General features: G+C 38.8%; 1 protein-coding gene across 1 annotated transcript in view; it reads left to right on the forward strand.

The window, feature by feature from the left end:
- LOC122803144 overlaps positions 1-22,703 on the forward strand; it is a 429,252-nt gene that overhangs the window by 270,262 nt on the left and 136,287 nt on the right. Inside the window, exons 6-8 of the mRNA XM_044072765.1 lie at positions 13,653-13,724; positions 15,336-15,407; positions 16,407-16,478. Of these exons, the coding sequence (XP_043928700.1) occupies positions 13,653-13,724; positions 15,336-15,407; positions 16,407-16,478 (216 nt within the window). The remainder of the gene's footprint in view (positions 1-13,652; positions 13,725-15,335; positions 15,408-16,406; positions 16,479-22,703) is intronic.

Consider the following 22,703-nt stretch of genomic DNA (forward strand, 5'->3'; position numbering starts at 1 on the left):
TACTGTTACTATTACCAACAAGTAAATTAAACAGACGAGCGAAGCTTCCAAAATTGAGCAGAATTTTAATACAAAAGAAAATCCAATTGAGCCGGTCAAGACAGTGAAATTCAGTAAAATACAGTGAAATTCAGTACTACCAACAAACCAAGAACACGTGTACTTGTTTCCATATGCAGCTATTAATTCACAAACATGGCAAGTTAAACTTTTACTATTCAGATTAAATTAAGCAAAATCAGAAGAAATTCAGTTACAACTTTAGTGATTTTAAAAAAAAGTTTACTTACCAATTTAGCAGATCCCTGAAAAAACGCCGTTAACAGCAAAGCTTCCATAACACGTTCCTTTGGCAAAATAATGCCTACTGGAAACAACAACAGGAAAAGAACTTCTCTACTTCCTGCAGCTCTATTTTAGCACTCAAAGGCTGGGGGAAGGACAGGGCAGCTGTGACATCACAGAATGGGTGGGTTTGATTGTTTGACCGAGGCCGGCTGCGGTGATGTCACTTCGTGGGAGGGAACTGTTAAAAAAAAATATCTCCACTGCCTGGCCGCGATGATGTCAGTAATTGGGTGACTCCAGCATGCTAAACTGAAACGCGAGAGAATGTTTTTCAAAGGTAAACAATCCCTGTACGCTAAGGTAGGCTTGGGGAAGAAAAGTGAGGGGAATTGCAATGTTTTAAACGGTGCTTTGTTGTTTGTTTATAAAGGAACGTGTAAATAGGGAGGAAAAAGGCAGGGAAGTTGAGCAATTCTGTTTAGAAACCCGTTGTACTCCTTTAAGGAAACCATAGTAAAAAAGTTCTCCAGAGTCAACTTCATGCTTCTTAAGACAGAAGTGGCAAACCTCATGACAAACCTCATGACACCCATGCAGATGGCAATACAGTTACGACTGCTGAATCCTACACAAATGCACTCTATAAGCACTTACACGAGTGCATGGATTGTGCTGTCCCAAACAGAACCATGACGCTATCCTCCAAAAAAGGAAGCCAGTCTGGTGGTCCCCTGCCATAAACAAACTCTACAACAGAAGGAAGAAACTGTTGCAAAAGAGAGTAAAATCCCATGAGTGGAGGAGCTTCCTGGTCAGCCTCAGTAAGAAGCTGAGATCCCTTATAAGATCCTCCAAAGCTAGCTACAAAAACAAAATCTCCACTGATTATAAGGGCAACCACAATGCATTCTATAGCTATGTCAAGAATCACAATGGCAACACCCAGACCTGCTCTGAGTTACAGCACAATGGCACGACAATTGCAGAACCAACTGATATTGCCAACATCCTGGCAGATAGGTTCAGTGCTAACTTTGCTCCCCTCTAACCCTCTAAAGGACCCATATCTATACAGGAAGAATGCAGAGTCCCTGTAATCACATCTATGCAGGTAAAAACTGCACTCTCTAAAACCAAAAACACAGCATCCATGGGACCAGACAAAATCCCAGGCTGCGTTTTACACAAACTTCAGAACTAACTGGCTCCCCACCTAAGCACCATGTTCAATCATAGTCTCACGTCAGGCTTTGTGCCAATTGAATGGCTCACAGCAACAGTTATCCCACTCCACAAAGGGGAAGCCACCACTGATCCTGGGAACTCTCTCTCCTTTGATAATCACATCTTCAGAGTAATCATGAAATCCTTCTACGTGGCACACCTCATCACAAAAGGATTTTCATCTAGGAAAAAAGAGGTCACCGTTCCCCTCTACTTGACACTCATTAGACCCATTATAGAGTACAACGCCCCTTTTGGAATGTACCTCACAAGACATTTGCAGCAGCTGGAAAGGACAGAGAAGTACCTCACAAAGAGGATTACTGGCCTCTAAACAGATGCCCTACACTGACCATCTCAAAAAACTCCAGCTTTACTCCGTAGCATATCGTCTACTCCGAGGTGATCTCTGCCTAACATATAAAGCTATGTCAAACCCAGAGTTGTTGGACATGCTACACCTAAAGAAATCCCAATCCCTCCAAGCTACACATTCTAGGGGCCTAAACCTTGTCATCACAATAAACAGGGCATGCTGGAGGTATAGAGTCCTGTCCCAGAGACTTCCCATACTCTGGAACAAGCTACCCATCTATGTCAAGCAAAGTTCCTCATTAGCACTCTTCAAGAAAAATCTTGATAAGTGGATGGGAAATAGGAAATACACCCCGGGGATCATGTCTGTGGCTCTGCTCGACAGGGTCACAGGAAAATAACTTTCTTGGGTGGCATAAGCAAGGGAACCTTGTTGGCTAGGCTTACTTAGGCCCTTGGGCCGATAGCCTAGTACCTACCTATGAAGCTACATGATTTCTGTAGTGACTTATTAAAGGTATTTTCCATAGTGGAAAAGTTAGAAACATGCCTTGTCTGAATTAACCAGTGAGGAATGAAAATGGCTGTAGGCCAATAGTATAAAGTTCACATTTTCCATACAAACAGATCTGGATAGTTATCGTATAAACATGCTTCCATATAATGAGTAGAGAAAGGATAGTCTCAATAGGTAATGCAGCAATACGTAAGATGTTCCCTATTATATTTTATAGTCTGTAACATCAAAGAATGTTGTGAGCATTAAAATCTGAAATACAAACACTATAAATAATATTTACAAAGCACACTGGCACTGCTTATTGCTAAACATTCTTTTTAAATGATTGTAGCATTTTTCTGTTTAGAGTGCCTTTCTTACTCAGATGCAGAGTTTATTCACTTGCAGTTTAAATTGCAGCATTTCTGGTATCAGTACTAGCTAAATGGTTTGTTTCACCTGGTAATATAATATCTTTATAAGTAATGGATGAGTAGATTATAGAAGCTACATTAGGGGTAATTACTGAAATCTAGAGAAGACAATCCATACTAACAACTGTAAGCAAGATTGTTATTAAACTTTTTTTTCTTGTCGCTGGTGCTTTTTGAATAGCATTGTTCTTAATAGACACATTGTATAATACTGTAATACAGTGAATCATTAACCCCATCTGCACTTATTATTATAATCAAAGCTCCTTTTTATCCCATTCATTACTACATTTAGATGTTTTAGACATATATTTCTAGTGTTTAATAAATGTATCAAATTATCAAAGCTGTCAGTGAATGGTATATAGTGGAAATGTACACTGTGGGTGAGGCAAAAAATGAAGACATCAGAGCTGAATTCAAAGTAGCTCCAGCTGCAGAAAAGGTCAAGTATAACAGGCTGTGGTAGTTTAGTCATATGCCCTGGAAAGCGTAGCTTGATTTAGTGAATCAGATTTGGGAAAGGCAGGAATAAGGCAAAAGGAGGCAAGGATGTCCAACCAAGAGTTGAAGGAATAGCATGAGAGAAGACCTGTGACAGTCAGGCAGAGCTGTTGAAATAGGCAGAATAGTGGCACTGCTTTTTGTTGGCCCTTATTCATATGTGAGCGAATGATTAGTTAATTGTTCATCTTGTTGGTACTGATTTTTGTTCCTTGTTTTTGCACAAAGATCAGATTACCCACAGTGTACATTATGCAGACCCCCCTTTGCACACAAATAACCACGCCATTTAGGATGAGACAACTATTTATTAACCCCAAAACATATGATTACTTCAATACAATCATTTTCATAAAATTCCAACATAAATTACAATAGGCAGCTTAACCCGCTTACCTTCACCATACTATTAATGTAAAGCAGCGGTAAATCAATCAGCTCACTTAAACATCAACCTCCCATTAGAAGCAGTCTGATACTGCTCACTTTCAGTAACCAACACATTGTAAGAACCCAAACAGAAATAACTAGAAGGGAGAACAGAACAAGGGTTCAGCACAGCCCCTCTTCTCTGCCTGCAAGCCCCAAATGTATACCCAAGCCCAGAAATACTAAAATCTGCATAAACTGCACTAAGGGCAGGGGGAAGGGACCAGAAAGTCCATGCAAAAATCTGATCCTTCCAACTACCAGTTACTGTAAAAATCCAACAGACTCCTCCCTTCCCATCACATCACTTCCTACCTACTTCATCCCTCCATCCTTCCTTAACCCTTACATTCCCATTACTCAAACCTAACCCTCTTCCATTACCTAATTCCACAGTGTCAACCATCTCCTCACCGTTACTGTGGTGTCTCTGAACATATTAGTCTAACCCAAACAACATTTGTCCAGACCCCCCTTTGCACACAAATAACCACACCATTTAGAATGAGACAACCTTTTATTAGCAATTACTTCAGTACAATCATTGTCGTAAAATTCCAGCATAAATTACAATAGGTAGGGTAGCCCACGCATCTTCAATATACTATTAATGTAAAGCAGAGTTAAATCAATGTGCTCACTAAAACATCCTCCTATTTGAAGCGACATGATACTGCTCACTTCCATAACAAACAAACACATTTTACCAACCCAAACAGAAATAACTAGAAGGGGGAACAGAAGAGGGAGTTCAACACAGCCCCTCTTCTCCACCCACTAGCCTAATACAGGCCGTTCACCCTTCCCCAAAGCATACACACACCTCTCAGCTGTACAGATTTTTGCAGAATGCCCAGATTGTTTTGGTCCATTTTTCATAAAATTTTGTTTTTCTGGCAAATCAGTGGCAAATCATTAAAGACTGAAGTTAGAAAATAATGACAGACATTTGAGTTTCAGACTTTATACCCTTTAGAAAGTTCATACTAATGCAAAACCTGTTATTCTATCAGCTTTCTAAGTTTGCAAGAGCAGTATTTAAAAATTGCCCCTATTTTTGGACCTTTGTCCCACTTTTATATATCGCTTTGTCCAGATTTCTTGCTCTAAAAGGTTGAGAGGTAATGATATAGCAACATAACCAAATTCTTCAAAAACAATGAAAGGTGTACATTAAAGAGATCGAGTCCCAATTCACTTAAATGTACCCCATCCTCTCAAAACCAAATTGGCTCCCTGTTGTCAAAATCCTTGTGCTCAATGGCATATGCACACAGCTGTCCCAAAACTCTCGAAAGTCAATGATTAATGAAACAGCAAGCTGCTCAACAGCCATAGTGTACCTCCAAATCAACCATGGCACTATCTCAGACCAAACTATAATCATAGAGGGAACCCTATGCTTCAGACTTTCCAAATCCCTCACCAACATAGCCAGTAACTGCTGCTTAGGAATTCTCCCCAGGTCATTACCTGCCAAGTGCATTACCAAAATACGTGGTATCACAAACTTGCACTGAATATCTTCCAATTTGTCCATGAGTTGATGCCACCTTAGACCTCTGCAACCATGCCAAAACACCTTCCACCTGTATTGTTGCAACTCCAACTCTGCTCCATCCGGTCGAATCATAGAGTAATTCACCACCCAATAGACAAAGAGATGGCCCAATATGACAAAAACCCCACCTAAAGGATAGAAAAAAAAAAGAATTTGATAGCAGCATCAATCATAACACTCACTTACCTAATATAATTTATTTATTTATTTTATTGACATTTGTTGACCGGGAAAGTCTACTTGGTTAGGAACCCATTTTCAGTGTAGGCCCGGGGAAAAAAGCTCCAACATTCTTCTTCTTCTTTTGGCTTTTTCACAGTTAGGGGTCGCCACAGCGGATCACCTGTCCGCTCATAATTGGCAGTGGAGTTTTACAGTGTCGAGTTGCCAGCCTGGCACCCAACCTTCCACAGAAGGCACACACATGCACACACTCACACCTAGGGCCAATTTAGAGTGTCTAATCCACCTACAGCATGTATTTGGGATGTGGGAGGAAACTGGAGCACCCGGAGGAAACCCACATGACCACAGGGAGGACATGCAGACTCCGCACAGAAGGCACCCCAGCTGAGAATCAAACCAGAGAACTTCTTGCTGTGAGGTGGCAACACTAACCACTGCACCACCATGGCTACTCAAAAAAGCTCCAACATTAATACAGTGGAATATATAGAAACTTAACAAAAATGATAAATGTAGAATACACAAAATATAAAACTTATAAATGTAAAATACACTATGTACCAAACGTATAAAACTTAGACAGTAATTGGTAACACAGTACAATACCTGAGTTCTCTATTAAAATTGGCATAGCATAAAAACATGGCAGTTCTTGTAGAACAGAAATAGTGGTACTTGAGCTGCATTGCAGTCAAGGTAATGGTCATTTTGAAATGTGGATGCAGTTATGGTGGCTATAAGATAAAAATGCCCCCAACAACCAAAACCCAACCCTCTTTATACCCTCTAGTGACCTTACTTATCTTACCAAGTCCAATGCCCTCCGATCCAAAAAGAATGCATAGAAAACCTTTCACCTCAAAAACCTAAGCATTGAAAGGCCTTCCATATCAAACATATAAATCCTGGGGTCTACCTCCATGTGAAAGCTGCAGTTTCCCACCCCATGACATTGGGCAAAGAAGGCCCTCCACACATACTTGTAACACAATCTGTGTCCCCTTGCCTACCTGATCTGTCTTAGATTGCTATAACCAAACCAACACTGTAGAAGAAAAAACAAAAATATCCCCCCACAACAACAAACCTAAAAGCTCATTCACCCTAAACACTCCTGTATACATCCATACTGCCAGCATAGCCCAAAGTGGATAATCTGTGGAATTTCCCACTAATAACTGCAGTCCTGAAAATAACAACCTAAGAGCCTGTTTCGTCATAGGCAGCAGCACGTCACTCCTCCTACCATGAACCTGATCCCACCCTTTCAACAACCGGCCTATGATCCATGATTTGGTTACATCCTCCAATACTATCACCCCAGCAAATATGTTAAGAGCTGCTAAATGTACTCTAACTGACTTAGCTGCCTGTGCCATCAGGCACACAATAGATGAATAATACAGCAACAACTTTAAAGATCATACCTTCTCCTCTTCTGGCAGCTCTAACACATATTCACCAAAAGACAGTAAATCCCTTCCATAAGCCATTCTAGTCAATACTGCCCACTATTGCTGATTAAGCCATCCCACTACATTTGACCAAGATGCCAAACTTCCCGTGGTAATGACACAGGCTTGACCTGCACCTCTGGAACCAACTGTTGAAACCTGTGAAATTGAAAATGAAAAAGACTGTCAGCTATAGAATTCTTTGTACGTTGTAAATGCATGCCTGAAAAAGAAAGATTAATCAATAAACTTTGCAAAACGAGTTTCCTTCAAACTAAAGAGAGCAACTAAGATTTATCAGTTTTCGACCTTAAAACCTGTACAACTGCCAAATTGTGAGAATTAAAAAAAAAACACTTTTCTGTCCCAGAGTTTTCCTGCCAAACTACTGAAGCAGCCCAAATAGGCATCAACTCCAGAAAAATCGGGTCTATATTATATCCTTGAAGAGGTGTTCCATCGAATTCATCGACCCTTAAACCGCAAAACCACAAAACGGCAAACGTTCACATCAGGGATTTCTTTCCACGGGAAAGAAATCGTTTGACCTAAAAAAAAAAAACAAATCACTACAAACATTACAAAGTGGGGGCTGTGCCCCCCACCCCCCTTACTAAATATACCAACTCTGAGATCGCACTACAGTGCGGAAAATGGCAAACTAACAAGCATGACCAAGCGATTTCTTTCCCAGGGAAAGAAATCACTGATGTGAGCGTTCGCCATTTTGTGGTTTAAGGGTCGATGAAGAGGTGTTCGATGGAACGCCTCTTCGAGGCTATAATATAGACCCGGAAAGCCACATCCCTTTTCCACTCTTCTTCGAAATCAGCTCGCCATTGAGCCGCAAACCATTCCTCATTAAAGTATGTCCACATTCCTTGTCCCTCGGCAGCATCTGTGAAGAATTGCAACTCCTCTTGATTGATCCTATCACTCTATCAAAAAGAAATGACATTGAGCCAAACAAGAAATGATGCCCATAAATTCAGATCCTTTCACATGAACTTACCAATTCGCACCTAATAGTGCTTGCTTTTCCCCCTTTTAGCAGAAGTAGTGTATAAAGCATTGGTCCAAATAAAGTCAGTTAAGTAGGTAGCTGGATGAGTGCTCTTATTCTAATAAATTCTGAATAAACTATTGGAAACTTCAAGAAGGTGTCTCTGTTCCTCCCACAGGGAAGGCATCAGAGAGAGATTCTTCTGGAACTGCTAGTTAAAGTGATTTTATAGGGACCAATCCTTTATACTTTGTTTCTTGTTAGTCACGTCACCGTCTGGGTCACAGGATGGATATCAGACTTCACTCATCCCCTCTGGATTACCTTTGTTTCCTTTTAGCAGAAATGCTATATACCTGCAAAACATCCTGCCTGGATTAATCACCCAACAAGTAAAGTTCAACAGACCCAAAAGTTCTATGATGTCCCTGATCCACACCTTATCTTTAGTCCTAAATCACGCAATCGTACCCTTCAAATGCTATATCTTCTTTTCAGGAAGCCAAAAGAAAGCTCATTTTGCATCAACTGTCAACCCTAAAATACATAAAGCATTGGCCAGACTTTCCAACTTCTTGTCTGCAAGAGGCACACCCAACTCATCGTACATATCAAAGAAAGCATGCATCCTGTGTTTAGCTCCCTCATAACCATCCCTCACAACAAAAAAATCATCTAATGAATAGCCCTCTGACTACACACCTTTTACTGCCATATCCAGTGAAGAGCAGTACTAAACTTCTCAAAAGTGGCACAAGCCACAGCTCAGCCCATGGGCATGGCCTTATCAAAATAAAGCTTATTATCAACCATCATAGCTAATAATGGCCATTCATCCTCCCACACTGGTCACAAATGAAATGCCAACTTGATATTGCCATCACTAGCGAAGGATCCTTAAACCTTTTAATCATCTCCACTACATCGTCCAAAGATGCATACCGAAATCAAGAGTCCTGTTTGTCAGTAAAGGACTCCCCATATTGGAAGGATAAATAGTGCATCAATCAAAAGTCCCCTGGTGACTTCATAGGAGCCAACTTCAAAAGGGATACCTAAAACTCACAAATGGGGGGGAAGTAAAATGGCCAGTAATCTTCCAGCTTGCAGCTCTTTGTCAGGCACACCTTGAAAACTCTCTTCATTAATTTGAACAGAGCACACATTTTTTAAACACCACCATCCCCCTGCATACCAGATTTGATGGAAAACCCCTGTAAAATCCCTGAAATCAACTCTGGAAATCGTACCTGGAAAGTTTGTCAACACCTGCCACAATACTTGTACTTTAAAGGGGGAATGGGAATGCAAGCTTGCCTCTCTGCCATTGAAAGGGGATACTGATCCTAAAATAAATAAATAAAATAAATAAAATACTGCCGCTTTACTCACAAAAACTACCCTGCCTGTAACCCCTTGCTGACTCAGCAGGTCATCCATTGTCGAAACAGTGTAAGCCGAATCCCCTTCTCAACAGCAACATTGTGAAGCCAAATGCATCCCTGTGCAAATCGAGCAAGTGTGCAAGAATGTACATGCTGGACAGGCACAATTACCTGAATTAAAAGCCCAGCATGTTTCAACAGGCTCTCTCCCATCCTGTTTATATTCTGTAAGCTAGTCATGCTGTCTAACATAGTAGCCAGCCAAATATCCTGAACCTCACTTTCCATTTCAACGATTGATCAATAACCTTCATTTTGCAGAACTGCTGATCATACAATAACCACGCATTTCCTGCCCACAACCTCTGCACCTCCCAGATTGTCAAAAAGTAAGTCAACAATGGTAGAGCCTGGGAGTTATCCTTCTCCAGACATAGAGTCCTATAATAAATAAAACCCAAAACCCAATTCTCCCAAGTCCAGGCCCTGAACTTTCTGACCCTCTTCCTACCCAAGGCAGCTAAAGCTGCAAACAAGTCCTTGTTACCCACTCTGTCTGCTTCAACCAGTTGCTGAACCCCTTCAACATCAATCAGCTCAAATATGTAAACATACTGATCTGTTCATATCTTCTCTTTTATGGAAGTAGTGATATGTGGGTTAAGAAAAACTCCCCTTTCCTCTGTCACCAAAATGAGTAGACAAGCAATTCCCTGATTGAATTCCAAAATCAGATCCCATTTCAAGTTGACACAGACCCCAGTGCTTTGTAGCTGAATCTACACTTCCCCAACAGCAGAGGCTCACTCTCATCCCCCAAAACCTCAGAACCCGAGATATCACCCCGTACCTGCTCACCCCATTGGATCGAATCCTGATCACCACCATAATCCCCATCCACTAGTCCCAGCAGCATCTCTCTTAAACCTCCCACAACTGCTCCCCTGCTCCCAGGAGTATCCAACCTAACATTAACCCTCCCTACCCTGATATAATGCGATTACTTGCAGCACTACCAGGATTTGCTTCTCCTGGAGCATTTCCCTCACCAGTCGAGCTGATCCTCTACTTTCTGGCACATTTCCGTCTGGTACGTAGGTTCCTGCCTCATCGACTGTGCTCATCTCTTGCCTCCGGTTACATGTGTATCTCCCGCCAATACCTCCTTGAACAGCTCTTCTGTTTGAGCCATGATAGCTGTCCATTTGTCCTGCACTCTGCAGGTCTGTGCCGTCTGTAAACAGAGAGAAAAGCTATGACCAGAGGGAAGTAACAATGACAAAATATATATATATATATATATATATATATATATATATATATATATAAATATATATATATATATATATATATATATATATATATATATATATATGGATTCACTTCATAACACTGAAAGCTCAAAACACTGAAACTTCAAAATCTTGAAAACTTAAAACACTGAAACTCAAAACACTGAAAACACATATCATACATATACTAAGTTTAAACAACATAAATCATAGCACTGTCCACCAAGTGTAAGCACCCCTGCACCCCCCACACCCCCTGTACTTAAATATACCAACTCCGAGACCGCACTACATTGAGGTAAATGGAAATCTCCCCCTTACGGAGGTTTCCGTTTACCTGCACGATGTTCTGGACTTTCGACATTGTCATGCCGACAAAATTGTATTCGATATTATCAGCTTACGACAATGTGAATGAGACCCTATATATATATATATATATATATATATATATATATATATATATATATATATCTATATGGACAAGGCTACCAAAATGGCCCTGCTACTGCCAACTGTGTATTTATGGAAAACTTCCCTCCTTGTAACCTTACATCAAAATGCTGACAACAGTTAATGTTTAATGTGCTTTCACATTGTCTATTCAATTTCGAGAAAGAAGAAGCATGAAGGGATGCACATTCAATGCTGTCAGCAGCCTCCAGTGCACAGCATTGGAACAAATGACCCACAGTGTATCAACCAATCAGAAACCTGAAGGCCAATACTGTCTCCCCACCTACTTTGTAACAACCACCATGTTCCCAACAGGAAGTAATGCCAATGCCATAATTAAGGTATCAGTTGAGAAGGAAAATCCCCAAGCCCCATTACCCATTCTGTACTCGTAATCCATAATGCTGCACAGGTGCAGTCATACTGCTTTCCTCTTTCCTTGTTTACTTTTATTACATTTAGTATTATTTTAGTTATTGCTATCTAATTTCCCAGGCATTAATGACTAGTAACTGTCCAAAACCGCACCACAGTAATCCCTGCAGTCATGACCACCTATCGGCACAAATAGCAGCAACTGCACATGTGCAATGCTTAAAGAACCATGTGAACATCCACAAGCACAGAGTGCTTAAAATCAGCACAGAACTGCACTGTCCCTGTACAGGGGAACTCTGTGCATCCTCCGCGGACAGGAGTAGACAGACTTAAAACTGAATGGCTGCATTAGACTCAGAAGAATTCCTAATGACTGTTATCCACCCCACAAATCACAGGAGAAAACTTGACCCAGTAAAGAAAGTCGAACTGTTATCCTCAATGGCTGCCCTCACCCACAACCATGAGCTGCTCCCACCGAACCCCACCATTGAAAGGCCATGGTAAAAGCCTGTGCTGACCTACCAAAACAAAACCCACCAATGAGAAAAATAATGACACAGTGGAACCATTAATGGCCCAACATGCCTGTCAGTCCAAGAAAACCAAAGAACATCCTCAACTGCCAGAACCTATGGCCTGTCCAACAAAATGATCCACTGCCGTACGCCAGCTACCAGTTACTGTAAAACTCCAACTGACTCCTCCCTCCCTACCCATCACATCAATCCCTGCATACTCCATCTCTCCTTCTGATCTTAACCCTTACATTCCCATTACTCAAACATAACCCTCTTCCATCACCTAATCTTCTCTAGCAGCCATCTCCCCACCCCTACTGCGGTGTCTCTGGACAAATTAGTCTGTGCCCAAACTACATTTACCTGTTTCTAATGTACTTGACAAATAATTAACTTCAAACATTCGAGATAATTCAACATTCTAAAACAAACAAAAAAAAAACAAGCAATATATCATTTAAAGTGTTAAAGATGTATTAATTTATCATTGTCCAAAACTAGTTCGTTTTTATGCTCATCTCTAAAGCATAACTTTTACAGACGACGCCTTGTTCCAATCCTTAGTGCTTTATGCAATCCTGTGTTGTATTAAAGCATTGAGAATGTATTTGTGATCACCCACATTCCAGCTGTGTCAGTATTATTCAGTTCGATTTTAATGTTTTTCTTTGTTGCCTTATTGCATTTTCTTTTATATATTTGTCCAAGAATTTGATAAGTCTGTTGCAAAACACAACCAGGAGACAGGACATACTGTGATCAAGAGTGAAGTAATATTTTGTAATGTTTGTATTATCGAGTATATATCATTATTTTAATTTAAAGCATCTGTTTTCACATTTCAGCTGTATTATGTATAATTCCTAACTTTGCATTCTTTTTCTTGATTATTTAACAGCCTTTGCATTTAATATACCTAGGTTCAGTACATTTTAAACCTCAGCTATTTCTTGACTAATAAAAAGTGCTTGATCCATGCCTGTGTAGTTAAATCAGTGTTTACCTTTCAAGAAATTCCACGGTTATGAAGCAGAAAAAGACAGTGGATTTTCCCATCAGAAATTTGTATTTTTGGACATACTAAATGAGGAAGATTTTGAAAGCAGATATTGTATAACAAAACAAAGAGTGGCGCTGAACTGAGAGAAGTGGTGACAACTGATGTGACTCACTGACCACGCATAAAAAAAATATGGGAAAAAAGGTGGATGATGATGATGATTTATTAAGGTCCAAATAGTCTACAGGATTAGTCACATCACATTCTGTGCAGATTTTTTCTTATTGTTCTTTGCTGAGCTCAGCAACAGAATTCACTTAATGATTCCATTTGCTGGTATTGATTTTTGTTCCTAATTTTTGCACAAAGCCCAGATGACCCACAGTGTCCATTCACTATTTCTAACATGCTTAATGAGTAGCTGAGGTTATACATTTGAGAGAATTCAGTGTTCTGAAGACAAATGCAACAAGACCTTACTTGCAGTAACTTACGTCATCATTTATAATGTTTACGTGCAGCTCTAACATAACTTATACTTATCTTCTATTATTAGTCCCCCTGTTCTAATCCCGACTTCCTTATGTAGTTCCTGAGCTGACATAAAACCGTGAGAATATATTGGTATTCACCACCTTTTGATTATGTCTGTATTATTCTGTTTACATTAAAATGCATTTATTTGCATTCTTAATCCATTTTGTTGCGTGTCTTTGTTTATAGAGCTGAAAGAAGCAGATGAGTCTGTTACAAAAGAAACCCAGGCGACAGTACATACTGTGCCAGAAGAGTCAGGTAGTTACTATTTTAAGTTTGAGTGCATAGTTATACCACATTGTATTAATTTAAAGCATGTGTTTTCACATTTCAGCTTCATTGTATACAGTTCCTAAATATCCATTCTGTTCTTCAGAATTTAACAACAATTGCCAACAGTACGCATCTCATTAAAGGTTTTTGTACATTTGGAGCTTTAACCAGAATGGGTGTGCTACATATTCTGCCCATGAGTTAAGAAATTTTATGCTTAATTGGAATTATCTTGAATCAGTGATTTTGCTTTCCAGTTTTTCTAAAATACAGGCTTTTTGCCCACTACTTCACAGATGTGCATGTTTCTGAGAATAATTTTCCTCCTGTCCTTCCATATAGACTTTAAGTTTGATGAGTCCAACCTGTAAGTCAAAAGTAAAAGGCAAAGATTTTAAGTACCTAACTTTAAGTGATGCTCCTTAGATAGATAATGGATTTCTACAGTACTGTGGTTTTAAAGAAATGGTTCTACTATCCTCCACTTTCGTTTTAATTTCGTTATGAAGTGTATTTGGATAAACTCTCACTAAAACCTGTCTAAAAAGGTATGTTATGAAGTTTAGCTTCAAGTATTTCATCGGCCATTAGGCTGCCAGTGCTAATGACTTCATTACATTTTTTGCATATAAAATAAATGGTGTTGAACTGAAGTTAAGAATTGATAGCTTCCTCTTTCCTCTGCATATTTGTTTATTAGATGTTCTAGTCTATGATTATTTATTGATATGTCCAAAAAATGTTTAATTTATTTAAAAAAAATAGAAGAAGAAAGAAAACATGGTCTGCATTTAACTCATAGGAAGACAGTTGGAGCTATAACCAGAATGTGTGTGATCAAGATTTTCTACCCTTGAGTTAAGAACCATTATGCTTAATTGGGATTATCTTTCATCAGTGATTTTACTTTCCAGTTTTTCTTATCAAATATAGGCTTTGCCCATTTCTTGACAGACATGCATGTTTCTGAGAAGAATTTGCATTAAGAAGTGTATTTGGATAATCTCTAACTAAAATCTTGTCTAGAAAGGTTATGAAGTTCAGTTTCAAGTAATTCATCTGCCATAAGGCTGCCAGTTCTAATGATTTATTTACATTTTCTACATATACAATAAATACTGTTGAACCGAGGTTAAGAATTGCTAGCTTCCTCTTTTCTCCACATATTTTTTCAATGTTCTGCTTTCAAACTGATTCTTTATTAGTATTTCCAAAAACACAGTTTTGCCTAAAATCCAGCAAATGTTAAATTTATAAAAAAGGAAGATGAAGAAGAAGGAAAAACATGATCTGCATTTAACTCATAAGTAAAATCATTCAAATCTTCTTCACTAAGGAACCATACTAACAAAACTGTATGAAACAAAAAAATAACATTTGACATTGTGAAAAAATCTTCTGTTGTATATTTGGTTATTCTGAAAGGGCCATAAAGAATGCTAATCCTGACTGCCTTACATAGTCCATGGGCTGACTTAAACTGCAAGAGTATGTTGGTGTTCACCACCTTTTGTCTGTGTCGGTATATTTCTGTTTACATTTAGAATGCATTTATGTGCACATTTAATCCATTTTGTTGCATGTCTTTGTTTACAGATATAAAAGAATCGGATGTGTCTATTACAAAAGATACCCAGGAGACAGTAGATACTGTGCCACAAGAGTCAGGTAGTTAATGTTTTATGATGTTTGAGTGCTTAGTTATACATCATTGTATTAATTTAAAGCATGTGTTTTCAAATTTCAGCTAAAACCTAAATTTCCATTCTTTTTCCTGAGAATTTAACACTGTTTCCTTCAGTATACCTAGTTTCAGCGTACTTAAAAACTCAGCTATTTCTTGACTAATAAACAAATGCTAAATCCATGCCATTGTGGTTAAATCTGTTTTGAAGCTCTGTTATCATTACGTTTGTAGAAACTTCACTATACAGTTTACATCAGATAACAAATCCACATTGTTTATTTGTAATCACATGATTCTGTAATAATGGTGGTGTAAAACCTTGGCTTGAGATGATTATCACTGTTGAAGTGACACCCCAACCCCATATGCAGAATGGCAATAAATAAAGGGGTTGAGGGTGGATGGATGCATTCTGTAATGACAAGGTCACCTCCTTTCTAAAATTTCTACTGTTATTACTCATGTAAAAAAAAATGAGGAAAACGTTGGAGGATAATAAAATCAGAATACTCAACAGGGTTAACCATATCACATTCTGTGCTATTTTTTTCTTATTGTTGTTATATGAGCTCAGGAACAGAACTCGCTTAATGATTCTGGTTGCTGGTACAGATATTTCTTCCTAATTTTTGCACAAAGCCCAGACAGCCCACAGTGTCCATTCACTATGTCTAATATGCTTAATAAATAATTAGGTTCATACTTTCAAGTGAATTCAATGTTCTGAAGACAAAGTAATATCATACTGACAGTAACTCACATATCATCATTTATAATTTTTATGTGCAGCTCTAACACAGCTTATACTTATCTTCTGTTATTAGCCATCACAGTTGTTCCCCTGTTCTAATTCTGACTGCCTTACATAGTCCATGAGCTGACGTAAAACTGTGAGAGTATGTTGGTGTTTGCCACCTTTTGGTTGTGTCAGTATCATTCTGTTTACATTTAGAATGTATTTATTTTGTGTTTGATTACAGGTGTGATACAATCGGATGAGCTTATTGCAAAAGGAGCCAGGGTGATAGTAGATACTGTGCCAGAAGAGTCAGGTAGTTATTGTTTTATAATATTTGAGTGCTTGGTTATACCACATTGTATTAATTTAAAGGATGTGTCTTCACATTTCAGCTTCATTGTGTACAATTCCTAAATTTCCATTCTGTTCTTCAGAATTTAACAATCCTTGCAAACCGTATGCATCTCTTTAAAGGTTTTTGTACAGTTGGAGCTGTAACCAGAATGTGTGTGCCACATATTCTGCCCTTGAGTTAAGAAACTTTATGCTTAAATGGGAATGGGATTATCTTTTTCAGTTATTTTATTTTGCTTTCCAGTTTTTCTTAACAAATATAGGCTTCTTGCTCACTTCTTGACAGACGTGCGTGTTTCTGAGAAGAATTTTCCTCCTGTCCTTCAGTGAAGATTTTATGTTTGATGAGTCCAACAAGTACCTAACCTCAAGTGATGCTCCTTAGAATATGAATTTCTACAGCACTGTGGTTTAAAAGAAATGGTTCTATTATCCTCCACCTTCTTTTAAATGTTATTAAGAAATATATTTGGATAGTCTTTCACTAAAATCTTGTCTAAAAAGTTATGAAGTTAAGTTTCAAGTATTTCATCTGCCCCATAAGCTTAACAAGTCTAGTCTGCAAAGAGAGAGAGAGGGCAATGGAGGAGCTAATAAAACAAAGATAGGGACTTGCAGACAATTAGGCTGCCAGTGCTAATGATTTCATTACATTTTTAAATATAAAATAAATACTGTTGAACTGAAGTTAAGAACTGATAGCTTCTTCTTCGTTCCTCTGCATATTATACTCTCTAACTGATTCTTTATTGATATGTCCAAAAAATGTTAAATTTATAAAAAAAAAGAAAAAGAAAAAATAGAAGAAGAAAGAAAAAAATGGTCTGCATTTAACTCATAAGAAGATTGTTCAAATCTTCTTCACTACTGAGTCATAATAAGGAAACTTTATGAAGCAAAATAACATCTGACATAATGAAAGCAAAAATCTTTTTTGTGGTATATTTAGTTATTTTCAAAGGGCCATAAAAAAGTTCTAATCCTGACTGCCTTACATAGTCCATGGGCTGACGTAAAACTGCAAGAGTATGTTGGTGTTCACCACCTTTTGTCTGTGTCGGTATATTTCTGTTTACATTTAGAATGCATTTATGTGCACATTTAATCCATTTTATTGTTTGCCTTTGTTTACCGATATGAAAGAATCGGATAAGTCTGTTGCAAAAGAAACCCAGGAGACAGTAGATAATGTGTCAGAAGAGTCAGGTGTGTTTTATAATGTTTGATTCCTCTGTGTATTAATTTAAAGCATGTGTTTTCACATTTCAGCTAAATCTTAAATTTCCATTCTTTTTTCTTTGAATTTAACAACCGTTACCTTCAGTATACCTACAGTCACACATGTAAAAACTCAGCTATTTCTTGACTAATAAACAAATGCTAAATCCATGCCATTGTGGTTGTCAGTGTTGTGAAACACTGTTATCATTATGTTTGTAGAAGCTTCACTATACAGTTTAACATCAGATAACAAATCCACCATTGTTTATTTGTAATTGGATGATTCTATAATGATAAGGCCACTTCCTTTTTAGAAATTTCACTGTTATGACCTCATGTAAAAAAATAAAATGAAGTTCAGCTTCAAGTATTTCAAGGTCACTGTTTCCTTGAGTATACCTAGTTTCAGCACATTTAAAAACTCAGTTATTTTTTGACTAATAAACAAATGCTAAATCCATGCCATTGTGATTAAATCAGTGTATTGAAGCTCTGTTATCATTACGTTTGTAGAAGCTTCACTATACAGTTTAACATCAGAACCTACCCAGTTCGGCTTTGTTAAGGGCAGATCCTGCCTCTTAAACCTGGTTGATTTCTTTGAAACAGTCACCAAGGCCATTGACGAGGGGAAGGTGGTCCACACACCCTACCTGGACCTTGCAAAAGCCTTCGATACAATACCCCACTCGGGCATTATAGATAAGCTCACCAGCTTAAATATAAACCCCTGTGTCACTAGATGGATTGCAAACTGGCTCAAGGACAGAACCCACATGGTTAGAATTGCTGGAGCCATGTCAGACTCCAAACCAGTTACAAGTGGTGTCCCACAAGGCTCAGTCCTGGGACCTCTCTTGTTCGGTATATATTTCTCGGAGGTACAGGCCAACACGGAAGGACTGTGGCTGACCAAGTTCGCAGATGACTGCAAACTGGGCACCATAATCGACTCTCCAGCCGACACAAGCATCCTCCAAAAGGGCCTCATAGAAACAGACAACTGGTGCCAGAGCCATGGCCTCAAGCTAAATGCCAAAAAGTGTATAGTCATCCCCTTTGGCAAAAACAATTGCCACAAATTACCACATAGGTGGTAATCCGTTAAGTACAGAAGAAGTAATTAGGGACCTGGGGACCCAAGTTGATAGCAATCTCTCATTTGACAACCACGTGTCCAAAGTGGTTAGAAAAACATTTTATATAGCCCACCTAATCATGAAGGGATTCACATCTAGATCAGAGGAGGTCATCGTGCCTCTTTACCCATCCCTCATCAGGCCCATAATTGAGTACAATGCCCTTTTGGGATGTACCTTACCAGACACCTGCAGCAACTGGAAAGACCCCAAAAGTACCTCACCAAGAGGATCAAAGGGCTCAAACAGATGCCATATGCTGCCCGGTTAAAGAAACTCCAGCTGTACTCAGTGGCATACCGCCTGTTCAGAGGCGATCTGTGCCTGACGTATAAAGCCATGTCCAACCCGAATTAATGGACATGCTGCACCTCAGAAAATCCAAATCCCATCGAGCTACACGCTCGAGAGACTTGAACCTCAGCACTGAAATAAATAGGACATGCTGGAGGGACAGATTCATAACCCAGAGGCTCCCTTCACTCTGGAATAAAATCCCAGTCCAGGTTAGGCAGAGTCCCTCATTGACTCTCTTCAAGAGGAATCTTGATGAGTGGATGGGAGATCATAGGTTTACCCCGGGTATCACTTCCGTGTCACTGTTAGACAGAGGCACAGTATACTAACCTCGAAAAAGGGCATAGCAAAATAAATTTAAAATGGGTGGCGAAAGCCAAACACATTCTGGCTAGGCTTATAAATGCCCTAGGGCAGATAGCCTAGTATGAACCTATGAACCTATAACAAATCCACATTGTTTATTTGTAATCGCATGATTCTGTAATGATGGTGATGTAAAACCTTGGCTTGAGATGATTATCACTCTTGAAGCGACACTACAACCCCATATGCAAATTGGGAATAAAGGGGTTGAGGGTGGATGGATGCATTCTGTAATGACAAGGTCACCTCCTTTCGAGAAATTCCACTGTTATTACTCATGTAAAAAAAAACGAGGAAAAAGTTGGAGGATAATAAAATCAGAATACTCAACAGGATTAACCATATCACATTCTGTGCTGTTTTTTCTTATTGCTCTTAGCTTAGCTCAGCAACAGAATTAACTTAACGATTTTGCTTGCTGGTACAGATTTTTGTTCCTAATTTTTGCACAAAGTCTAGAGTGCCCACAGTGTCTATTCACTATTTCTAATATGCTTAATGAGTAGTTAGGTTTATACTTTTGAGTGAATTTAGTGCTCTGAAGACAAAAGCAGTATCTTATTGACAGTAACTCACATATCATCATTTATAATTTTTATGTGTAGCTTTAGCACAGGTGATACTGATCTTCTGTTATTAGCCATTACAGTTGTCTATTCTAATTCAGACTGCCTTACGTAGTCCATGAGCTGACTTAAAACGCTGAGAGTATGCTGGTGTTCAACAGCTTTTGGTTGTGTCAGTATCATTCTGTTTACATTTAGAATGTTTATTTGCACGCTTAATCCATTTTTTACATGTCTTTGTTTACAGATGCAAATGAATTGGATGAGTCTATTGCAAAAGAAACCCAGGAGAAAGTACATACTGTGCCAGAAGAGTCAGATAGTTAGTCTTTTATAAAATTTGAGTACTTGGTCATACCACATTGTGTTAATTTAAAGTTGAGTCCCCAAATGATGTGGACATCCTACAGAAGGGCCTCACTGAGGCAGATGCCTGGTGTCAGAGCCATGGCCTCAACCTCAATGCCAAAAAGTGCATTGTCATCCCCTTTGGTAAAAACTCTGTACCCATGAACTACAGTATAGGCGGCAGTCTACTTAATGCCGAATGTGTGATAAGAGACCTTGGGACCCAGGTGGACAGTAGCCGCTCCTTTGATAATCACATCCCCACAGTAGTCAGGAAATCCTTCTATGTGGCACACCTCATCACAAAAGGGTTCTCATCCAGGAAAAAAGAGGTCATTGTTCCCCTCTACTTGACATTCATTAGACCTATTATAAAGTACAACACCCCTTTTGGAATGTACCTCACAAGACATCTGCAGCAGCTGGAAAAGCCATAGAAGTACCTCACAAAAAGGATTACTGGCCTCAAACAGATGCCCTACACTGACCGTCTCAAACAACTCCAGCTTAACTCCGTAGCATATCGCCTACTTCGAGGTGATCTCTGCCTCTGCTATGTCAAACAGAGTTGTTGGACATGCTACACCTAAAGAAATCCCAGTCCCTCTGAGCTACATGCTCTAGGGACTTAAATCTTGTCACCACAATAAACAGGACATGCTGGAGGGATAGGTTCCTGTCCCAGAGACTTCCCATACTCTGGAATAAGCTACTCATCTATGTCAAGCAAAGTTCCTCATTAGCACTCTTCAAGAAAAATCTTGATGAGTAGATGGGAAATAGGAAATACACCCCGGGGATCACTTCTGTGGCTCTGCTCGACAGGGGCACAGGAAAATAACTTTCTTGGGTGGCGTAAGCCAGGGAACCTTGTTGGCTAGGCATACTTAGGCCCTTGGGCTGATAGCCTAGTACCTACCTATGAACCTATGTGTTTTCACATTTCAGTTTTATTGTGGACAGTTCCTAAATTTCAATTATGTTCTTCAAAATTTAACAACCCTTGCCAACAGTATGCATCTTTTAAAGATTTTTGGACAGTTGGAGCTACAACCAGAATGTGTGTGCGCAAGATTTTCTGCCCTTGAGTTAAGAAAATTTATGCTTTATTGGGATTATCTTTCATCAGTGGTTTAGCTTTCCAGTTTTTCTTAACAAATATAGGCTTTTTGCCCACTTCTTGACAGACGTGCATGTTTCTGAGAAGAATTTTCCTCCTGTTCTTCCATGTAGACTTTATGTTTAATGATTCCAACATGTAATCAAAGTAAAAGGCAAAGATTTTAAGTACCTAACTTTAAGTGATACTCCTTAGAATCAGTATTTCTATAGCACTGTGGTTTAAAAGAAGTGGTTCTACTATCCTCCACTTTCTTTTTAATTTCATTAAGAAGTATATTTGGATAACCTTTCACTAAAATCGTGTCTAAAAGTATTTCATCTGTCATAAGGCTGCAGGTTCTAATGACTTCATTATGCTTTTTGAATATAAAATAAATACTACTGAACTGAATGTAAGAATTGATAGCTTCCTGTTTCCTCCACATATTTGTTTATTAGGTGTTCTACCTTCAAATTAATTCTTTATAGACATGTCCAAAAATACAATTTTGCCTAAGCTCTAGCAAATGTTAAATTTATAACAAAAAAAAAAAAAAAAACGGCAAAAAGAAAGAAAAGCATGGTCTGCATTTAACTCGTAAAATTATTCAAGTGTTCTTCACTACTTAACCATGTTAACTAAACATTATGAAGGAAAAATAATATTTCACATAGTGAAACAAATCTTCTCTGGTATACATTTAGTTATTCTCAGCGGGCCATAAAAAGACTGGCTTAAGAAGACAGACTGCTCTGCTTCTCCAGAGATGGCTTACACCTCTCAGTCCATGACATCCACTAGCTGCTAAAATCTTTGCTGCCCTTGTAGTACCTTTTTAGGCCAAATCCAATTACTGGACATTCCAGCATAGTAAATGGCATAACATATCCTGATTCTGACCACATCAGAGTTCTTGTTTTCAGTGCCAAAAGTCTTAATAAAAAGCAAAAAGTTTAATCCAGCTTAGCGCGTCGGCATAATAGCCTTCAATGAGTACAAGTTACAAAAACACACCCACTCCAATATATACTATAATTAATTAAGCAATTACATAAATTAATCAATCAAAAAACAGAATATTATTTAAAGACCCCTTCCAGCTGCTACAGATTCCTTAGGTCATCAGCAACGCTTTCGGAGTGAAG

The sequence above is a fragment of the Protopterus annectens genome, chromosome 5.part1, assembly GCF_019279795.1.
Source record: "Protopterus annectens isolate FY-2018-M chromosome 5.part1, PAN1.0, whole genome shotgun sequence".
NCBI classification, from domain to species: Eukaryota; Metazoa; Chordata; order Ceratodontiformes; family Protopteridae; genus Protopterus; species Protopterus annectens.